The 19,962-nt window shown below is 34.8% G+C and overlaps 1 protein-coding gene across 1 annotated transcript; it reads right to left on the bottom strand.

Annotated features, from left to right (window-relative positions):
- Positions 1-239: 239 nt before the first annotated feature.
- Positions 240-19,350, bottom strand: LOC108208940 (lysine-specific demethylase JMJ29). The gene is made up of 13 exons (XM_017379577.2): positions 19,208-19,350; positions 15,604-16,362; positions 15,413-15,525; positions 15,147-15,246; positions 14,921-15,053; positions 14,761-14,824; positions 13,970-14,672; positions 3,743-4,072; positions 1,737-2,213; positions 1,582-1,654; positions 1,408-1,493; positions 650-769; positions 240-538 (listed from the first exon to the last, which is right to left on the bottom strand). Exons 2-13 carry the CDS (start codon positions 16,360-16,362, stop codon positions 461-463), a joined length of 3,036 nt encoding a protein of 1,011 aa, XP_017235066.1. The 5' UTR covers positions 19,208-19,350; the 3' UTR covers positions 240-460.
- Between the last annotated feature and the right edge of the window lie 612 nt (positions 19,351-19,962).

Genomic DNA, 19,962 nt, shown 5'->3' with positions numbered 1-19,962 from the left:
TATTTCCATTTCTAAATGCTTTAAATTTTTATATCAAAAATGGACTAGTGAACCAAAGTTTTTAGGCTATTTTATTCATCTGGTTTCTCACTACGCACATTACATATATAAAACACTATTACGGAATTACTATTTTTAACTGCATATATGATTTCCCTTTTCCAGCAACATTTTTCCACCATTACAACACTTTTTTCTTTTTTTTTGGCACCGACAATTTTAAAAAGAAATCAGAAACAGAGGCTAACAATGATATGTATTTCTGTGTATTTGCTTCGCGGGCCATGTTCCTGTGTTCCGAGTTCCCATCATTGAAAGATATTAGATACCCCTTGAAGGGCCAGGAGAGTACACTAGGAGTAAGAGGCCAAAACCTATTACAAAATTATGTTCAAAATTTTCCCTTGTGCTTATCAAACAAAAAAGAAACATGGATATGATAAGTTGATACATATCTATGTCACCGGTTCAGCGATGATATCAAGTCCTCGAAATCTTTTACAGCATGGTTAATGGCATGGAGAACCATTTTCTTAATCTGTTGAAATCACCACACAAGGAAATATCAAAACTTAACAAGATCAGACCAGAAAATATATTAAATGAGTAATCAAATGTATCTGTTGTTCGGGGAGGCAGGAAATGCTACCTCAAGTTTGTCTTCCTTGACCTTGTGGCCCTTTGGCAGTTTGCGAAATTCATTAGTTATGCGAAGACATTCATGAACATTTTCTGGAGATACAAAGTCCATAGCCACCTTCGTACATGACTGTGCCAGGAATATAAAAATAAATCCCCATGAAACATGAAAAATGTACAATTTGCAAAGGATTATTGACTTCTAGGTTATGGATGATATTAATTATTTTCACTCTCTAATATAAGCTTATTAGCCATAATGAGAGGCGTCACTTGACCAAAACCTGACCTAACAAGCACATTGGAATTATAGCTAAGACTAAACACAATTTAACTCTCCGGTAGAGATAACCTCCAAACACTATTACTATCAGCTTTGACATAAATATTCTACAATTTCTTATTATCCAACTGTAGAGATTGATTATTTAACTGTAAAGGCTGCCGTCTCAAGTATATGAGGAATTTGCTTATTTCTTATTATATAAAACAAACATTACAACAGATTTCTTTCTGCAATTTTAATTCTCTCTTATATAAATAGATATCATCCTCATTGACTAATTATATACGCATACGTTGCTTGTCTGCTACAAGCATCAAGGAGTAATCAACCATAAGGACAATAAAGAGATATGTCAGTTGATGTGTAGTCTGATATCCGCGTAATTGAAAACTTGAAAAGAACAAACAAAGAGTTAAGTATATTTTTGTGCATGAACTTAATGAGACATAAGTTAAAATTGTAGCATATATATTACAAATCACCTTGAGATTGCGCACTTGATGCGGGCATCCTGCTGGAATAAACACTGCATCACCAAGCTTTTGCACAAAAGTCCAGGGCTCTATTCCTGGTAAGAATGAAAATATAACATGCTGAATGATATTTCAGTAGAAATAAAAGAGTATATGCATAGTGCAAAATTTATGATCTTTAACCATATTCATTCTTCAACTTCCTTTTATGCTCCAAAGTCAAGTAAAAGGACTGGTCATGAATCGGATGATAAACCTGTGTAATAAGTAACCTCATCAGAGAACTTGAAAGAAATATACATGTCCATGTAAATATGTTCTACAGACTATCAACTTACTTGGTCAACAGGACAGCAGTAAGTATGTCTAAATTCTTTAGAATGTTTTATTAGATACTCTTCTAATTTTGGTACATCAACTCTTCGGAAAATGTCCCAAAGGGCTCCACCACCTTCAGTTGAGTTTTCTTCAGGTGATTGAAGAGCAAGAGAATGAACCCCAGAATTATTCATTTCAGTCGAAGTTCCATTTACATAACTAATCTCAGAGAGAATCTTTCTTTGATTGTTCACTTCATTTGACACTCCCAGGTCATTTATTGAAGGACTAACATCTGCACTGTTCTTGTGTTGTTTTGCTGGAAGTATATAGTCATGTGCATTTGCAATGATGCAACTACTTTGTTTGAATATGCTGTCCTCTCTCTGAACACATTCTCGTTCATCTTGTGCTCTGTGGACATCTTTTAAGGTTTCCATAGCAGATCTTTGCTCATCACTTAACTCTATATCAGCAGTGTGCGTTAATATATTTACCTGCATCAAGTCAGAGGTTCCAGAGGTAAATATGTGCAATAGACCAAATCAATTTTTAAATAAGCAGTTAATTACATAGGTTTCAGAGGAAACATGTGCATTTACTGTTACAAATGAAACAAAAGAGATGCATTTTCTATTATTCTAGTACAGATTAAACACTGAACTCTTCAGCCGATCTCACTGATTTATTATTTGAGTAGATATTAGGAATCTAGAGAAGGCTATTAGGATAGAAATATAATGAGTCAAATATACAAGGTTTCGACCAGATCCGGATCATGAACCATATTCAACTAGGATCAGTTATAAAATATTATAGAAGATATAATCTGAGCTAGTTATTAGTGCTCATATTTAGGATGATATTTTATTCGGCTTCAAATTTTTGCCAATATGTATCATTCACAAAACAAAACAGATATAAATCGGGTTAGCAGATAGTCCGTACTGATTTTTCCTCCCTATGTGGCATCCTAAAGTGCCCACAATGTTTACATGTAAAATATTAATCATAAGATGCTTTTATAGCATTGTAATTAGATAGCAATCAAATTATCAAATAGCTATTATATAGTTGAAAGAAACTTTATTAAAACTCATTAGTAAACTTAAATCATTAAAACAAAAGATTCATTCAGTCAAAATATATACTAAGCAACAAAGACTGTTAGGCCCTTCATTCAAGTGAAACATAATCAATGCTCTTAATTAAAAATTTGAAATGAAGGATCTACTAAATTTGAATTCTGGAGGATCTGGAGTTAATTGTGCATGATTAATGCTCTTGATTAAAGATTTAGAACATGGATGAGGTAAATCTATGTCCCACATAACAGCTGACAATAGAATTAATAATGAGCATCTGACACCAAAAAATCTTTAAGATGTGAATAATGTGATTAGCAAGTAGAGTACACTAAACAATAATACAGGTAATTGCACATATGTCGGAATAGATAAAAACTTAATGGATTAAAGATTAGATAGTTTAAATGTTGATTCACCCATAGTTACATAAGACTTGGTTCGATTCGAAACGGGGAACGAAATCGGGTACGCGGAACATTAGTTTTAGTGAATCCGGTACGATGGAACGTACGGGTACGATGGAACGTATGGGTACAACTGGTCCTTTTAAAAAGAATTCTATAATCATATATATAAATTCCATTATAATATACAATTTTAGTTGATAATTTATACATTTATAATTTTTTTTAAAGAAAAAGATGTTGAATAACAAATAAAAGTACACATTTATTGATAAAATAAACTACTTATCATATGACATTAACATGGATCTATTGTTCGGAACAAGAATGAAGTGTGTTCTCGCCAGTCGTCACTTCCAGCGATCTAGGTCGCGGCCCCGAACGTTTCCGTTTGCGTTTCGGGTACGAACGATTTGGATCGCGGTACGTGGTAGCGTACCCGTTTCCTTGTAACTATGGATTCACCAGCATGCGGAAAGAGGATGAGCAAATTACAAATAATTCAGAATTTAGTTAAAGGAATAAAAAACATACCGCATCTGCCATATCACAATGAAGCTTAGTTACTGAATCCCCTCGCCCAAGTTCCTCAGCAATACCATAAGCAATGTATGTCTTTGGACCCAAATCAGGTTTAAGGACATTAGGTGGCAACTTTACAGCAAGATTGAGAAAACCATCCCTAGGATCTGTGTATTCTTTGAAGGGCAATGCACTAATAAATTCGTCACAGTGACGAGGCAATAGATCTTCGAACTTATTTGATGGAGGCCAGTCCTTTAGTTTGAGCATCTCAGGCCACAAATTTTCATAGGTTCTTCCTTCTATATAACCTTTAAAAAACTCGCGAGTATTAATCTCAACCTGCTCATGGAAAAAACAGAAATTGTTGAAACACAGAAAGAAATACAATGCTACCAGAAAGTAAATATATAAAGAGGACACAAACATTTTTCCACTTTGAACTGCTATGATAACTAACTTATTTCAAGCAAAATATATTTGTCAAAATATTGCTTATGGACTCGGATTTTAAGAAACATGCCAACAATGAAAGAGTTCAGTCCAGTTATTAGCTACAAGTCAGGGAAAAAAAATAAAATCTAATTAGCATACAAGCAAACAAGTAGCAATTATTCAGCACAAAAAAAAACAAGCAACAATGATTTGTGTTGCTCATGAGTAGAGATCGGATACCTAGTTTCGTTACTTTTAATGTGTAGTTTTCAACAAATATTAAATATAACACTCAACATCTGTAAGTACCAAGTGTTTTTGTCTTTTATATTGTTAACCACTGATAAGTATGTGATGTAGCCATGTAGGACAAGAATGAAAATGAGGAAACATTAGCACAAAACTCACTAGCCCTAGGTGATCTATGCGCAAGCATGGATGAACTACTGCCCAAAATTTCTCAACCACAAAATAGAGCAATTCGTACACAACTCTACAATTATATTTGGACTTTGGAGTCCATTAAAGTTATCAATTGATGATTATTCAATTACTGATTAATATTTGTCTATATGTACACAACGTTAGTATGCATATCAGTACACTCTGTAATTTAATGAAGCGTGGCGTTTTCTATTATCACGAATGTTGAATAATCTTCCCTAGTATCAGTGTACTCAAGTCTTCATTCTCTTCATTCTTCTGTTATCTGTAATGTAGGACAAGAATGAAACAAGAAAACAATAGCACAAAACTCACTAACCCATAGGCCATAGGTGATCTACGCGCAAGCACGGATGAACCCAATGCCCACAATTTCTCAACCACAAAACAGAGCAATTCGTACACAACTCTACAGTTATATTTGGACTTTGGAGTCCATTAAAAGTCATCACTTGATGATGATTCAATTTACTGATTATTTTTTTGTTTATATGTGCATGATTAGTACACTCTGTAATTTAAGAAAGCATGGCTTTTTCTTATTATCACGAATGTTGTATAATCTTCCCGAGTTATCTGTTTACTCAGCCTTCATTCTCTTGTTTTCTTAGTCCCACTCTCATGCTTTTAATTTCTCAGTCTGTTCTCTTTATATTTTGAACTCTATACTTCAAAATATAAAGTAAAATCTACACAAAGTGCACTTTACTTAAAGTGCGAGTACTAGTTACTCCCTGAATTACTAACGGAGTTAACCAAAATTCAGGGAACGCAACATAGTGCAATGAAATATAAACATTGTTATTTTAAGAGCTCCATTTTGAATTATAGTATTGCAAATGGTGTCTTGAGTAAAGTGCGAGTACACAAAGTGCACTTTACTCAAATAATTATCAGAACTCAATAAACAATGGTAAAAATATTATCTCCAATCATTCTTATCAATTTGTTTAGTATTCTTTGGTTGTATAATGTCATCACAAGTTTCTAAACTAGAAATATTATCCAAGAATAATATGCCTACTCCATGCATCCTCTTACCCTTTAACAAGTGTAATAAACATGACTTTAGTTAATAGTTATCTTGTTTCTCAATTTGGCATTGAATTGACATAGATCTCAAAAATATTAGTAGGATCCCTTGTATAAATGGCCCACCATTGTTTAATAAAACAATCAATTAGGATGGTCAGAAGCAACTAACGGTACAAAGCAACTAATGATACAACCTGTGAAAGTATATACTAATGGCACTAAAGGGGCAAAAACCTCGACTTCCTCTAATAAAGGGGGCATTAGGCTCTTTACCTATTGATGGGGTGACAGATTTAAGAAAATGCTTTGAATTCTCAATGAACTGTTATACAACAAGTTCCTGTATTTATTGGTATAGCACAGCTCATCTGTATTTATAGGTATAGCAGAGCTAATAAAAACTACAAATTAGCTAGCATATCCCACCATATCAACCTGTAAATCAACCTGCAAAATCCCCTGATATCAACCTTATCATATAATATCAGCCTCTAATTAAACCTAATAGATCTGTTAAATATCTCTGATTTACAGCTATCAAGAACATATTTACAGCTATGCTTATACACTAAGGATTATAATCTCAGTGCTTATATTGACATGCCCCTCAAATTGATGGTGGTAAATCTAGAAGCATCAATTTGACACCATGCTTATTAAGTCGACAAGTCGAGCCTCGGCGCCCGGACACCTTGGAATCGACTAGTCGAAATAAGTCGACAAGTCATGATATACATAAATAAAATAAATATATGTATAGTAAAGATTATATAATATAGATAAAAACACATCATTCAATATTTCAAATAGGAAAGAGACAATAAGTTCAAATACCAAAAGTTAAGCATCCCTAAGCAAATAAAAACATAATAGATGAGTAAAATAAACTAATCAAGCATGAAATCTTCATCTCCCTCTTGAGTATTCTTCAAGGATGGATCAGGAGGAACACCATAGTCATCTTCCACTTCCATATCATCAATAGGAGTATGGTCTTCATCTTCCCCCCATCCATCATCATCATCATCATCATCATCATGTAGTGTCGAACTAGTGCCACGTCGATTGTAGGTAAGCAAATCACTAGTTGAACCACCTTTAGCTTTTCTTGGTAAAGTGCGTCCCTCAAATCCTTGTGAGGCACCTGAAGCTATATCCACCGCACTCCAAAACCTATCCTCAAGATCATTCATCCAATCATTAGTCCACTCCAAGTCTTCAAATATTAGTGGATTATATTTTTCTTCAAGTCGCGAAATAAAAACGAAAAGCAGAGGAAAAAGAGAGGAGAGGAGAGAGAGAGAGAGAAAGGAGAGATGAAAAAGAAGAGAGAGAGGTGAAGAGAACTTACGGGAGACCCGCCGCCTTTTGATCACCTGCCTCTGCCGCTCCGTAGTGTATTATCCAAACAAACAATAAAACATCCACATCCAGGTAAGTATTGTATTGCTTTTAAAAACCCTAATTGGGTCGGGTAAAATCTGATTGGGCCGGGTCGGGTTTTACCCGTGGACGACTTTTTTGGACAGTCGCTGCTCGACTTAACCCACTGGACCGACTTGCCGACTAGTCGGCGACTAGTCGTCGACTTAATAAGCATGTTTGACACTAAGAAACCTGTACCATTAGTGCATCAAAACTTTTGTGAAGACATCAGCTATTTGAAGATTAGTACTAACCCGAGAAAGTTTAAAAAGACCATGAGTAGATGCATCTGTAATATAATGTCCATCAACTTCGATATGTTTTGTGCGTTTATGATAATACCAGATTGGCAGCGATTTAAATGGCTCTTTTGTTATCAGCATGAAATGGAGTAGGATTATTTTGAGAAGTCCCAAGCTCGGAAAGAAAGCCAAGTACCCAAACAATTCCAGAACAAGCTACAAACATGGTTCTAAAATTAACCTCTTTGGAAGATTTAGAGACGTGATCTCACTTCTTACCTTGCCAAGGCCAAGAAATCAAGGCATCTCCAACTAAAACACACCATCCCGATCTTATAATATCCGAACAGCCTCTCTCTAATAAGCATCACTATATGCTGTCAAATGAAAGATCGGGATTTGTAGGAAAGAATAAACCATGTGTAAGTGATCCAATTAAATATTGAATGATACGCTTTACTACAACCAGATGAAGATGCCGAGGAGATTACAAGACTCTCCTAAATATATGGACAACATATGAGATATCGTCCCTTTTAGTAGTTAGGTTAGTAACACTACCAACCAACTATATGTATAAAGGTTTGGGCAAAAACTCTACTTCATCTTTTTAGATATTTAACATTTAACATTCACCTCCATTGGTGTATCAACATCAGTAGACTCCTCTAAACCAACCAACTCCTAAGATTTTTGACATGATTCTGTTGATTCAAGAATACACTTCGATCTCGAGAATGAACTTCTAGACCTAAAAAATATTTACGATCCCCACGATCCTTCATTTGAAATATACTATAACATCTTTTAAATTTTTGATAATAAAAGCACGGTGTCATTGAAAGTGAAAATAATATCATCAACATATACCTCGGAGAAAGACCATATCCGCTGGTGTCTTATGAAGGAAGAGAGATGAGTCATATTGGCTTCATATATATATATACATATATATATAAAAAGAAAAGAGTATTGTATAACTTATCAAACCATTTTCAAGGAGACTGCCTCAACCCATACAAAGAGCGCCTTAACATGCAAACTTAATTTGGAGCTATCCAAGCCATGCAATGTGGAAGTCTCATGTAAATTTCCTATTTAAAATCCATAGTTAAAAAAGCCTTTTTTACATCCATCCGTTGTAAAGGGCAAGATTTAGAGGAAGCACCGACAAGAATGGTTCTTACGCTGGTCATTTCACCAACCGGTGCAAATGTCTCTTCATAGTTGATACCACATTCTTTTTTATTGCCAAGTGCAACCACTCGAGCTTTGTATTTGATCGAGTGAGCCATCAGACTTGAGTTTCACATTGTAGCCCCACTTACCACCAACTGCCTTGACATTTGGAGGTAAGGAAACAACGTCCCAAGTATAATTTTGTGGAAGAGCTTGAAGTTTTGTTTCCATTGCTTGTTGCCAACTCATGTTCCACAGCTTGTTTATAAACAAGTGGGAATAGAAATAAGAGACAAATTAGTGGACATGGCTACTAGATTTGAAAAACTGTACATGTGATGAAGTTTTGAATTTGAATTTCCAGAGCTTCTCCAAACACGAGGTGGATCATTGGAAGTCAGTAAAACAGGATCAGGTTCTTCTGAAAGAGTCGTAGGAGCCGTAATGGGAAAAGTGCGTCTATTATAAACAATGCTTGGTTAAAATCTTTGGGTTGGGGTTGATGACTCGGAAAAATGAGACAATATAGTTATAGATGGCTGTGATGTCATTTGTGTGCTAAAAATGGCTGATTTTTAAAGAAAATTACAGTTCTAGATGCACGAATTTGACGGGCATTGGAATCATAGCAAAGAAAACCTTTTTGGGTGCCACCATAAGCTAAAAAAAACACACTTGACAAATTGTGCGGTAAGTTTATTCCTTCGATGTGCCTGAAGATGAATAAAACAAACACATCCACCAATATTAAGATTAGAATAATCTGGTGCATCTTTATACAAACGAAGGTTAGAAAATTCATTGTATAAGGTAGGAGATGATAGTTTTTTAATCAAATAAACATTGGTAGACAAGACTTCATACCAAAAATGAGATGGGACCTGGGACTACATGAGAAGAGTTCAAGCAGGGATGGCAAAATAATCCGATCACGATAATCTATCCAAAATTTTAGATATACATAACACGTTTTTTTGAATTTGGATTTAATTTTTAAACCTGAAATTTTTGGATTTAGATTTGGTTATTAGGTATACCAATCCGAAACCCGATCCAAAACCCGAAATCTGATCTGAACCCGATCCGAATCCAAAGTCCGAAAAAAACCCGAATATATATATAGGGTCACGTTCCTTTAAATACCCTTGACCTAAGAACCCTTAGCTTTATTTCTAGTATTAATTAGGGTTCTGCAGTAGAATTGTACATGCAAAAATTGTCGTGTTTACTTATTGTATTTTAAAATTAGTTTCGAACACAGACAACGATGCAAAAAACATGTATTTAGATTTAGATACCGAAAATCTATTTAAAATTTAGGCCTAAGAACCCTTAGAAACTTCTAGTATTAATAGGGGTTCTGCAGCAGAACTGCACATGCAAAAATTGTCGTGTTTATGTATTATATTTTAAATTATTTTGAACACACACAACGATGCAAAAAACGTGTATTTAGATTTAGATCCTGAAAATCTATTTAAAATTTAGGTTTCTGCAGCAGAACATTAGTGGTTCAATGCATGATTTTGAGATGTGTGTGATTCTTTCTCTAAAATAGTTATTAATTTGGAAAATTAATTCTAAAGTCACTGAACTATAGACACTTTTTTTCTAGGTCCTTGAACTATAAATGTCAATTCATAAGTAATTCAACTCTCGATTTTTTCCTACCTGGGTTCTTCCGTTATATCTGGTTTGACGTCGTTAGTTTTTCCGGCGAACTTGGTCGGAAAAGCTCAAATCCGGTGAGCTCGAATTTTCCGACGAGGCTAATTTGAACATTAAAAATCACGAAAATTATATGAACATGCTCATAATCACACGATCTATCAATCTACATCATTATAATTCGAATAAAAGCTATTAAAATGAAAACTAATATTCAACTCAAAATTCGGAAATTACCAAACTAAATTTTGATGCATAGATGGATAGGGGATTGAAAAACGAGCAATTTGATTACTCAAGCTTCAAAATTGGATACCAGAATCACCTTCAAAGTTATCTTTGATTCTCATGAACTTAAGAAGAACTAACGGCGTCAAACCAGATCTAACGGAAGTGCCATATCCGATTCGATCTAACCCGATTGTCATCCCTAAGTTCAAGGGACATCAAGAAGATGTCGAACCTTTCTCTCAGCCACAACGTTTTGTTGTGTATTTGATGGAGAAGAACGTTGTGATATGATTTTATGACTTTAAAGGAAAAATTGGAAGTCATTTGATATATATTCACCACCTACATCACATTCTAAAATCCTGATTTTTGCAGGAAATCGTGTTCTGATAAAACAGATGAAAAACCGTTTATGCCCCTTTTGATTAGTACATTCAAAACGACATTGCAAGAAACAGAATTTGTCACTAGAGAGTGTAATGGGAGTAAGAGAAAGAGACATCCCACTTTAAGCCCCTTTGCGATCATCTTCTCGGACACTTGATCCTGCACCAAGCAACCAAAATTTGAAAATTGAGTTGTATAATTTTATTAATTAATTGCCCAACAGATAAATTAGTGGATTTGGGGACATAAAAACGGTGGTTTTCAAAAGGTTGAGTTATTGGTAAAGGATAACTATCAACGGTTTGAATATTAAGATCTCCTTTATCTTTTGGGAAAATTAATTCTAAAGTCCCTGAACTATAGACACTTTTTTTTCTAGGTCCCTGAATTATAAATGTCAATTCAGAAGTAATTCAACTCTTTATTTTTTCCTATCTGGGTCCTTCCGTTAGATCTGATTTGACGCCGTTAGTTTTTCCGGCGAACTTGGTCGGAAAAGCTCAAATCCGGTGAGCTCGAATTTTCCGACGAGGCTAATTTGAACATTAAAAATCACAAAAATTATATGAACATGCTCATAATCACACGATCTATCAATCTACATCATTATAATTCGAATAAAAGCTATTAAAATGAAAACTAATATTCAACTCAAAATTCGAAAATTACCAAACTAAATTTTGATGGTATAGATGGATAGGGCATTGAAAAACGAGCAATTTGATTACTCAAGCTACAAATTTGGATACCGGAATCACCTTCAAAGTTATCTTTGATTCTCATGAACTTAAGAAGAACTAACGGCGTCAAACCAGATCTAACGGAAGGACCCACATAAGAAAAAATTAAGAGTTGAATTACTTATGAATTGACATTTATAGTTGAGGGACCTAGAAAAAAAAGTGCCTATAGTCCAGGGACTTTAGAATTAATTTTCCCTTATCTTTTTGAACATTATTTAGGGTAATTTTGTGCTAGTCATGTGATTTGAAGCAGTAGAATCAAAGAACGAAAGGTTATTGAAAGAATTTTTATCACATGAAATTCCTAAAGGTGAAAATGCATAACTATCATTTGTTGGATCATTTCAGAAATAACTGAAGACTGACCAAAATTAGGAGCATTTGAGGATCCGACTGAGACGTTGGAGGTAGTTCAGCTTTCTTGGGAAGCCGGATTGGACAATTTTTGATGATGTGCCTTGCCTTCTTGCAATGCAGAATTTTTAGTGCAATTAGTAGCAACATATTCAAATCCTTTACAACTTGTAGCATTAGATATTACTCATGTCTCTTCCCCCTGTATGCTTTCCTTGGATAGCATATGCAACAAGAATTGGTGAAGAATTTTGCACGTTTTGATCGACGAAAGTTTGTTTCACCTGTCCCTGTTCATCCCGAAAAAGCTCTTCGATGCAAGTATCAATTGAAGGATTGGATTTTGGTTCATGAGGTTGGACCTGAATGGTTAAAATCAGCCCGTAATTTCATTAAATATTGGTCATGTTTGTGTCATGTAGACTTTGGACAACTAGTCCTTCAAAAGGCACACTCTCATACATCAATATCAGTGTATTGACCCCAGAAATTCTCAAAAGAAGAATAAAACTCGTGAATTGTCATACTCCCCTGACTGAGTTGGCCCAACTCAAGCTCTAATTAAAACGTCGGACAATGTTACTTTATTAAAGTAACCTCACATGTCTTTAAAAGTCTTGTAAGCCTGAGAATCATTGATGGCTCCCTACTCTGGACAATCCAAGACATAATTTGAGCATCCTTCACCATCCATTTCACAAGTTGCTCCTTTTCTTTGTTGTCGGGTGCAAGAAACGGTTCCGTCAAAATGATCCCATAATTCTTCTCTTGAGAAGGATTTCAAATTAAGAAGCCCAAAAGAGTATAATTCTTCCCATTAAATTGAACAAGAAAGTTATCCGATTACTCGAATGACACGTTTGACATGATTTATTAAGAAACAAGAACCACGAGACGAATTCCAAGAAAGATGAAGTAAAAAAACACTATGATTTTAGAGCAAGACGAAATACAAGAAGAGATTTGTATTTAAATAATCAGCTCTAAAACCGTGACAAAGATATAAGAAAATGATTTGAATTGTCAATGAATTGTTATACAAACAAGCTTAGCAGAGCTAATCAGAGCTACAAATCAACTACCATGTCCCACCATATCAGCCTGTAAATCAACCAACAAAATCCCCTGATATCAGCCTATCATATCACATAATATCAGCCTCTAATTAAGCCCAATAAATCTGTTAAATATTTGTGATTTACAGCAATCAATAACATATTAAGAGCTATGCTTATATGCCAAGGATTGTAATCTCAGTGGAGTGATTATATTGACAGGGGGTTGTATCGTAATCTTATTATCCTAATGCAATTTGTAGGCTTCAATGTTCTTTACAACCCCGGCATGAGACAAATTGGTCAGACAAGACCAACGTGAATGCTTCAGTAGAATATTTGAGACATTGTTCTCGATGTTTCATTATATGACTCACATCAGTTGGTTGTCAAATTAAGATAGTTTAGTTAGTAAGAGGACCATATATATTTTGACTGCTAATAAGAAATTTTCTAGGAAGCAGTTACTCTAAAGGGAATTCAGTACAAAGGTATGCCCTTAGTCAAGAACTTCAACAATTGCTTTAAAAAAAAATTAATAGCATGAAGTAAACATAAATAATCCTGTCTACAAAAATCCAATGACACGACCAAATTACTTGACTAGGACTTTAACTAGAATAACTATTACCTATTGATAAGATTTAGAAGAATCAAAGATAAATCAAAACTAGAATTTTAAAATTATCTATGTAGATGCACTTTCAGGAATTTAAAGTGCTCTCTTTGTTAGATCAACAAACATTTCGCAGGACCGACCATAATGCTCTGGGAAAATAGAACTGAGCAGAAAATGAGGTTCTTCAATAAAGAATTAAGATAATACAATTATACTAGAACCTGAAGGAAAGGTCTTTGGCCGGTTCCCTTTCTTCTAAATCGTGTGTACCAGTATGTTTATGTGTGACATCATGAATAAATCACTTTTAAAAGGCCTTGACCTGTTTAAGGAGTCCAGCCCATAGAATAGAGATGGGTCTCACTATTTTAAGATATTCTTATAGAAATGCCTATGCAAGAAAAGAGATGATGAGAACTGACCTCACAACCAGCAAGACAGTCGATAGCCTTCACTTTAGACATATCCAGACTCATTTTGGATTCCAAATTTTCACATAGTGCACGCCACATAACCATAGGTTCCCAACTTAAGCCAGAAGTCTGTTCCAAGACATTACGAACAATGATTGGTTCACCTAAAGCCCAGTGGCTACGGAAGTGCAACAGCTGTTCTTCTTTCTGGACATCTCTTGCAGCTGGACAGTACAAGAAGTTGTCATCAGATCCATGTCTCATAGCTGCTGTGCATAAGTCCTCACCGTCAGTTTTACTACAAACTGCATTGGATGGATCTTTACATATTCCATGTATACTTATTATCAGTTCTGCCCTTCTTTCCAGACTAGATATGCAGTCTTCTGGAAGGAGCCGCTTGAGCTCCAATGGACAACTGCCACATCCTCCCATATCTTTTGGAGGACAAGTAATACTCCCATCTTCTTCCGCGAACCACACACTAAGTTTCTGGGTTCGACTCTTTGAAGTATTCACAGAAGTAGATTCTGGTTGTGGGTCACCGCCATGGATATAATTATTGCCTTTATTCACATATTTGAACCTCACTTTGCTCTGTTCCCCCAAAAGCCGACCACTGCGTATTTCCCAGCAACATTGAAGGCAAAGCTCAAACGAGCACTTGGGGCAACTTCGGTGGAGATCAACAATTGAAGTTGCGCATTGGTTGCTGTTTCATGAACGGAAAGAAAAAAAAGAGTTAGAACTTGTAGAAGGGTTAGAACATACTTAATTATAGGAAGACAAAACAAAACTACCAATAGACACGCTCCTCATTGTGAAAATTGACCTGCTCTGGTTTAACAGAGGATGCTAGAATTCCTGCACAAAAAAAAAAAAAAAAAAAAAGTAATAAAAAAAATTTGATGGTAACAGTACAAATTGATTCAAAGGCTATGCCAAAGTTTATATATATACCTTTGGAAACGGACTCTAACGTTATCTCACTATCTTGATCCTGACGAATCTGCTTTATGACTGGAAGAAGTGCATTGATCAAGTACTGAATATGTTGCAACTTCTCCCGATCGGGGGGACATCTCTTTAACATCTGACAACACAAATATCAAGAAATCAATGCATCGACATTACTTAATAAAGGAGCATGTAACCAATACCTAGGTATTATTAACTATCTGCAAACCTTTAACGTGCCACTTGAGTGTAAGCACATGTTGCAATTGCAGTTTCCACGGCAAAATGGGCACTCCTCTGCGATTTCTTCTTCTGACAATCGAGGATACCTAATATCAAAGCCAAAAAGATTAAAAGATCAGTAGCAGTGATGCAATGAGAACAAAATTTGAACCAAAACATAAAGGAAAGACCAATAGAAAAAATGACAATGGCACATGTACAGTAGCACTGTCAAACTAATAACAAGGGAAGAAAGTAAAGTTGGCAACATACCAAAGTTTTATACATTGAATACAGTAGAATTTTCCCCTGCATCTCTGGCAAGGTACAACAATCCTTCTCCCTGGTCTCATACATTGGTGACACGATGGTAAGCAAGCCTGGCCCTGGCATAAGAAAATAAATCACTAAGAAAGCTGATTTGAATAACTATGCTATCGCAAATGAAAATTGACAAGTGCCACCTTTTTGTTGGCTATATTTGTTTTCATGTCGTTCATCTCAATTTTGGATGTAGAATTTGAAAAACACGAATTGCGGAACAAAGAAGATGGATTGTAAAGAGAAGATTTCCTAGGCTCAACACTTTTACTTGTGGTCTCTTTTGGAAGTCTTTTTGTCTTGACCCCACTTGCATCACTAAAACTTCTAACCTTAATCTCCTCAGGGTCACCAATTTTTTTCATCTTAATTTCATTTGAACATCTAATTTCTTTCTTTTTCATCTTTGCAGAAGTGGGGATCTCATCATCTTCACTTTCTGTCCAATAACCATAGAAAAAGCCATCGTCAAAGATCTTCTTGTTCCATGTAGCCTGACGCCTTTCTGTCCTCCTCCTATCACCCACATTATCGAGTTCATTCATTTTATTTATATCCTTGCCTATAGAACAATCGACGCCTCCTCTTTCTTCATCTTCACAGCAGTCACTAAATGATTCAACTTCCATGATTTTTTCTTTTTCCAAGGCGATCCTATGAGCCAATGGTGCTCTTCCACGGTGAAAACCCTTAATTTTTCCCACTATTCTTTCCTCCTTTACTAAACTTTTGCTCCTTTCTGGAGATGACTCCACATTTTTCTCCGTCATTACTTCTTCAAATTCTGCAAGTCCTCGACTTTTTCTTTTTCGTGCAATACTTGACACATCAGTTGACGCCTTTTGTTTTGCACTTTTCATGTACCGGCTCATACTCTCTCGTTTATCTATGAGCAGTGCCATCTACAACAACAACAAACACTCAGGGAAATAGAGATCTGGAATATGTAACAATATAGGAGACATCACAGTCAACCCTTACATGTATCAAAATATAGCTTTATGTCTTGTCTAAAAAATTATGATATAAATGCTATATTGCCAGTGGTTTTCGTACATTCATATTAATAAATCCCTCCGTCCCATACTCCCATCCAATTGTTAACGTTTGGTATGGAAGGCTCGGCATGCATTTTAAGGCTCATATGAAGTATACCCCCATAACCTATTTTTAAATTTTCTTTTTCTGAATAAAAATTTAAACATTAATCTTTTATTCAGAAAAAGAAAATTTGAAAAATAAGTTATGAAATTATACTTTATATGAGCCTTATAATGCGTGCCAGGCCCTCCGTTCGAGACGTGAACAATTGGATGGGATGAAGGGAGTAGCATTTAATATAATTCACATGACCAAGTGAAAATTAGATCTGTCTCATCACTGCCTCGCAGAACATTGTTAGTAGTCAACTTATCATTAAATAAAAATTGTTCCTCGTCTGATTATAAGACAAAATGAAAACTCTTCAAAAATTATGCAAGTCCCTGAATTCTTCTTTGATTAAAATACACAACACATTAGTTATGGACTTCTACTTTTCATTACCCAAGTAGCAGCTAGCTCACTTGATTGCATATAACAAAGACAAAAGGTCAGCAAAAGAAGATATGGAAAATGCAGGAATACACGATACATCTGTCAACCCCTTGTCATTATACAGAAACTCGTTTCATCTTTGGTCTAAACCATAACTATGATAGTTTCTATAATTCAACTCATTTCCTCATTATATTCATTCATTAGCATTTCATATTTGTCATGACTAGGCAAGACTACTATCAGTCTCATCACTGCCTACAAGGTTCGCGTATTATTGTTTAACTATCGGTTGTTTCCTGAATTTATTCTATGACAAAGTACAAAATTTGTGTAAACTGTAAAGACTGAAAACTCTTGGTTATAGGTCAAGTGTCGACTTTAAATTGTCGTCATAATAGATTATCCCGGGTCATAGGCAGGCCAGTTGAAAAAACCAAACACTTTGTAAAAAAAGTGAATTCTGTGTACATTTTTCCTTTATTTCATGCCAGCTCCTTTACAAACCTAGGTTCCCATTTAAGAGTTTCTAATCTTAATTTTGGAAAATTTATCCTTGTTAAACTTGTTGCAGTTTGAAATGATCAAGAAAATGACTTTTAAACTGAGTGAAGCATGCTATACAGCTATAGATTAAAAAAAAACACAAACTAAAATTTTGAATCACGATTATATAATTTGGCCCATTAACAGCATAGATTAAACACCCCAGAGGCACATACAGTATCGCATGTCTCAGGCAGAGAGAAGTTACTGATCGGTGATTGCAATAACTGATTGGATAGCTTTATACACTAGATCTGATTTAACAGTGTTTTATATATGATGGGGTTACACCAGTGTTTAAAGCTAATGAACCGGGACCATATATAGAGATGAAGTCTAGACTGAGCCTCTTAATAGTGAAGTCGTGTGTATCCATTTTCCTTGAAGAAGAAATTTATAGCTTATTGAAGATTATAGGAACGAATTGTAGATTGAGCCTTATGGTGGTGCTTTTATCCCTCTAAAGTACACTTTTCTCTACCAGTTTTCCTAGTTCAACTCGAATTGTCATCACTAATAGTCAAGTGCATTTTGTTCATTATCCAGTTCATAATTGCCAGAACATAAATGTGAAACATCAATTGCCCAGATATTGAATAGCCAAACAAGGTCCTATAGCACAATAAATAATGTTAATCCTTAAAAAACAAATGTAGTCAATATTATTCCAGTGCGTGCTATATCCTTAAAAGTTAAATTTTTCCATCGACAGATTGAGGGCCGACTAGGAAAATACAACTCCACTCAAAAGACAAGCTATCATGCTAAGCTTTAGCTAGGGCATGAGACACTATTTCCGGACTGAACTGTTTCAACTGGGTTTCTAGCTTATTAAAGGTAACTACTCAAGAAAATTCCCACATCACAATGGAAACTACTATCATGTTCATGTATGTACGTTGCCAAAATAATAAACGAACACAGATTTTGTTTAATCAACGAAGGAGAGATGGTCATACAATGCCAGCAAGCTAAGTGATAAGTTTATAAGATACAGGGGCAAATACTTAAAGTTTTAAGGAACACAGAGTTGCTTACTGAACTTCTAATCAAATTTGTTAAACTACATTATATTTCCTACCACTTGCGGTGTTTTATATTTTGAACTTTTAAATTATGATGAAGTGGTTTAGAACTCAAATACCATTACCAATTAGGAGAAAAAATTAAGAACAGTAAATCTCGGAAGAACAGCAACAAATACAGAACTTACATAATAGTTTCTGCATTGCAAGACTTTGTGAAAACATAGATCCAGTTGGAGAACAATTATATTTTCAATAATAATCAATTCAGTTCAATTATAATCGCAATTATCTATACCACACTAATCACAGCCATAACTAAATATCTATATAAAACTAGCCAAGCTTGACTCAAGTCAACCAAACTCCGTCAATTCAATTCACAACCTTCGATTTTTCAAACACCATCACAATCACGAAAAACACACATACATACATATCTGATATCACACACACATATGTATGTATACATCCAATCGTGTAGCACACGGAATATAAGTATCAATCAAACACTTCATCTCACTCAACAAATCAAACAATCACAACAGAAATCATCCAACACAAATTCACCATTCAATGTCCACAAATAACAGAAATTCATAACAATTATCGAAATCTTATGATCAGAAAATTAACTCACCTCATCAACAACCGTGCCTCTGAGATTATTGTTTAGCTCGAAAATCTGTGTGTATAGTTGAATTATAGATATATGAGTGTAAACTAGGAAAAAAATGGGAAATTGAGAGCGAGAGAGAATAAAGTGGGCTAGAGAGGCCGAGAAAGTATATACATAAAAGGAAACATGTATTGGGCTTGGTGGAACTTTGGAACATGCTGGTTACTGTTTTTTTATCCAGATGGGGTAATATTTTAATTATCCGAGTCCATGTCACGGTAAAAGGGAAAAAAAAAAGGTTTTGTTCTGTTTTATACTCCCAGATATAAACATAGGTCATAACTTTTTAGCACATACTCCCTCTGTCCCATTTTAACTGCCTTTTTAGAATTTGGTTGTTGTCTCAAAATAAGTGACTTTTTCTTGTTTTCATACACTATTTGATAGGTGAATTTCAATATTACCCCTCATTAATGCAGCTTATATTTTCTATGCAATACAAATACTCCCTCCATCTCATTTTAAGTGTCCACTTTGCAATTTTCACACATATTAAGAAACAATTAATGTAATGTTTTTATCATCATCTTTCCACAACTAATCAGCTTAGTTTTCATACATATTAATTACGTATCTCATTAATTATTGTGTATTGACCTTCTCTCACTTCAAATTACATTATAGATTCATAATGCTTCTAAATATATTTATGAGGAGTTGTTGGTTGTATTTAATACTATATTGGAAATAGTATAAATATTACATGAGTTAAAGAG

This window comes from Daucus carota, chromosome 2, assembly GCF_001625215.2.
Source record: "Daucus carota subsp. sativus chromosome 2, DH1 v3.0, whole genome shotgun sequence".
NCBI classification, from domain to species: domain Eukaryota; kingdom Viridiplantae; phylum Streptophyta; class Magnoliopsida; order Apiales; family Apiaceae; genus Daucus; species Daucus carota.
The sequence above is the reverse complement of the archived record's forward strand: the minus strand, read 5'-3'. Positions and strand labels throughout refer to the sequence as shown.

What these genes read in the sequence shown, in the direction of transcription:
- LOC108208940 (XM_017379577.2), bottom strand. Translation starts at nt 16,362, where the DNA reads ATGGCACTGCTCATAGATAAACGAGAGAGTATGAGCCGGTACATGAAA. An exon ending in GTTAGAGTCCGTTTCCAAAG is followed by an intron (nt 14,825 to 14,920) that starts GTATATATATAA and finishes TTTTTTGTGCAG; the next exon opens with GAATTCTAGCATCCTCTGTT. An exon ending in GAAGTTGAAGAATGAATATG is followed by an intron (nt 1,494 to 1,581) that starts GTTAAAGATCAT and finishes CATTCTTACCAG; the next exon opens with GAATAGAGCCCTGGACTTTT.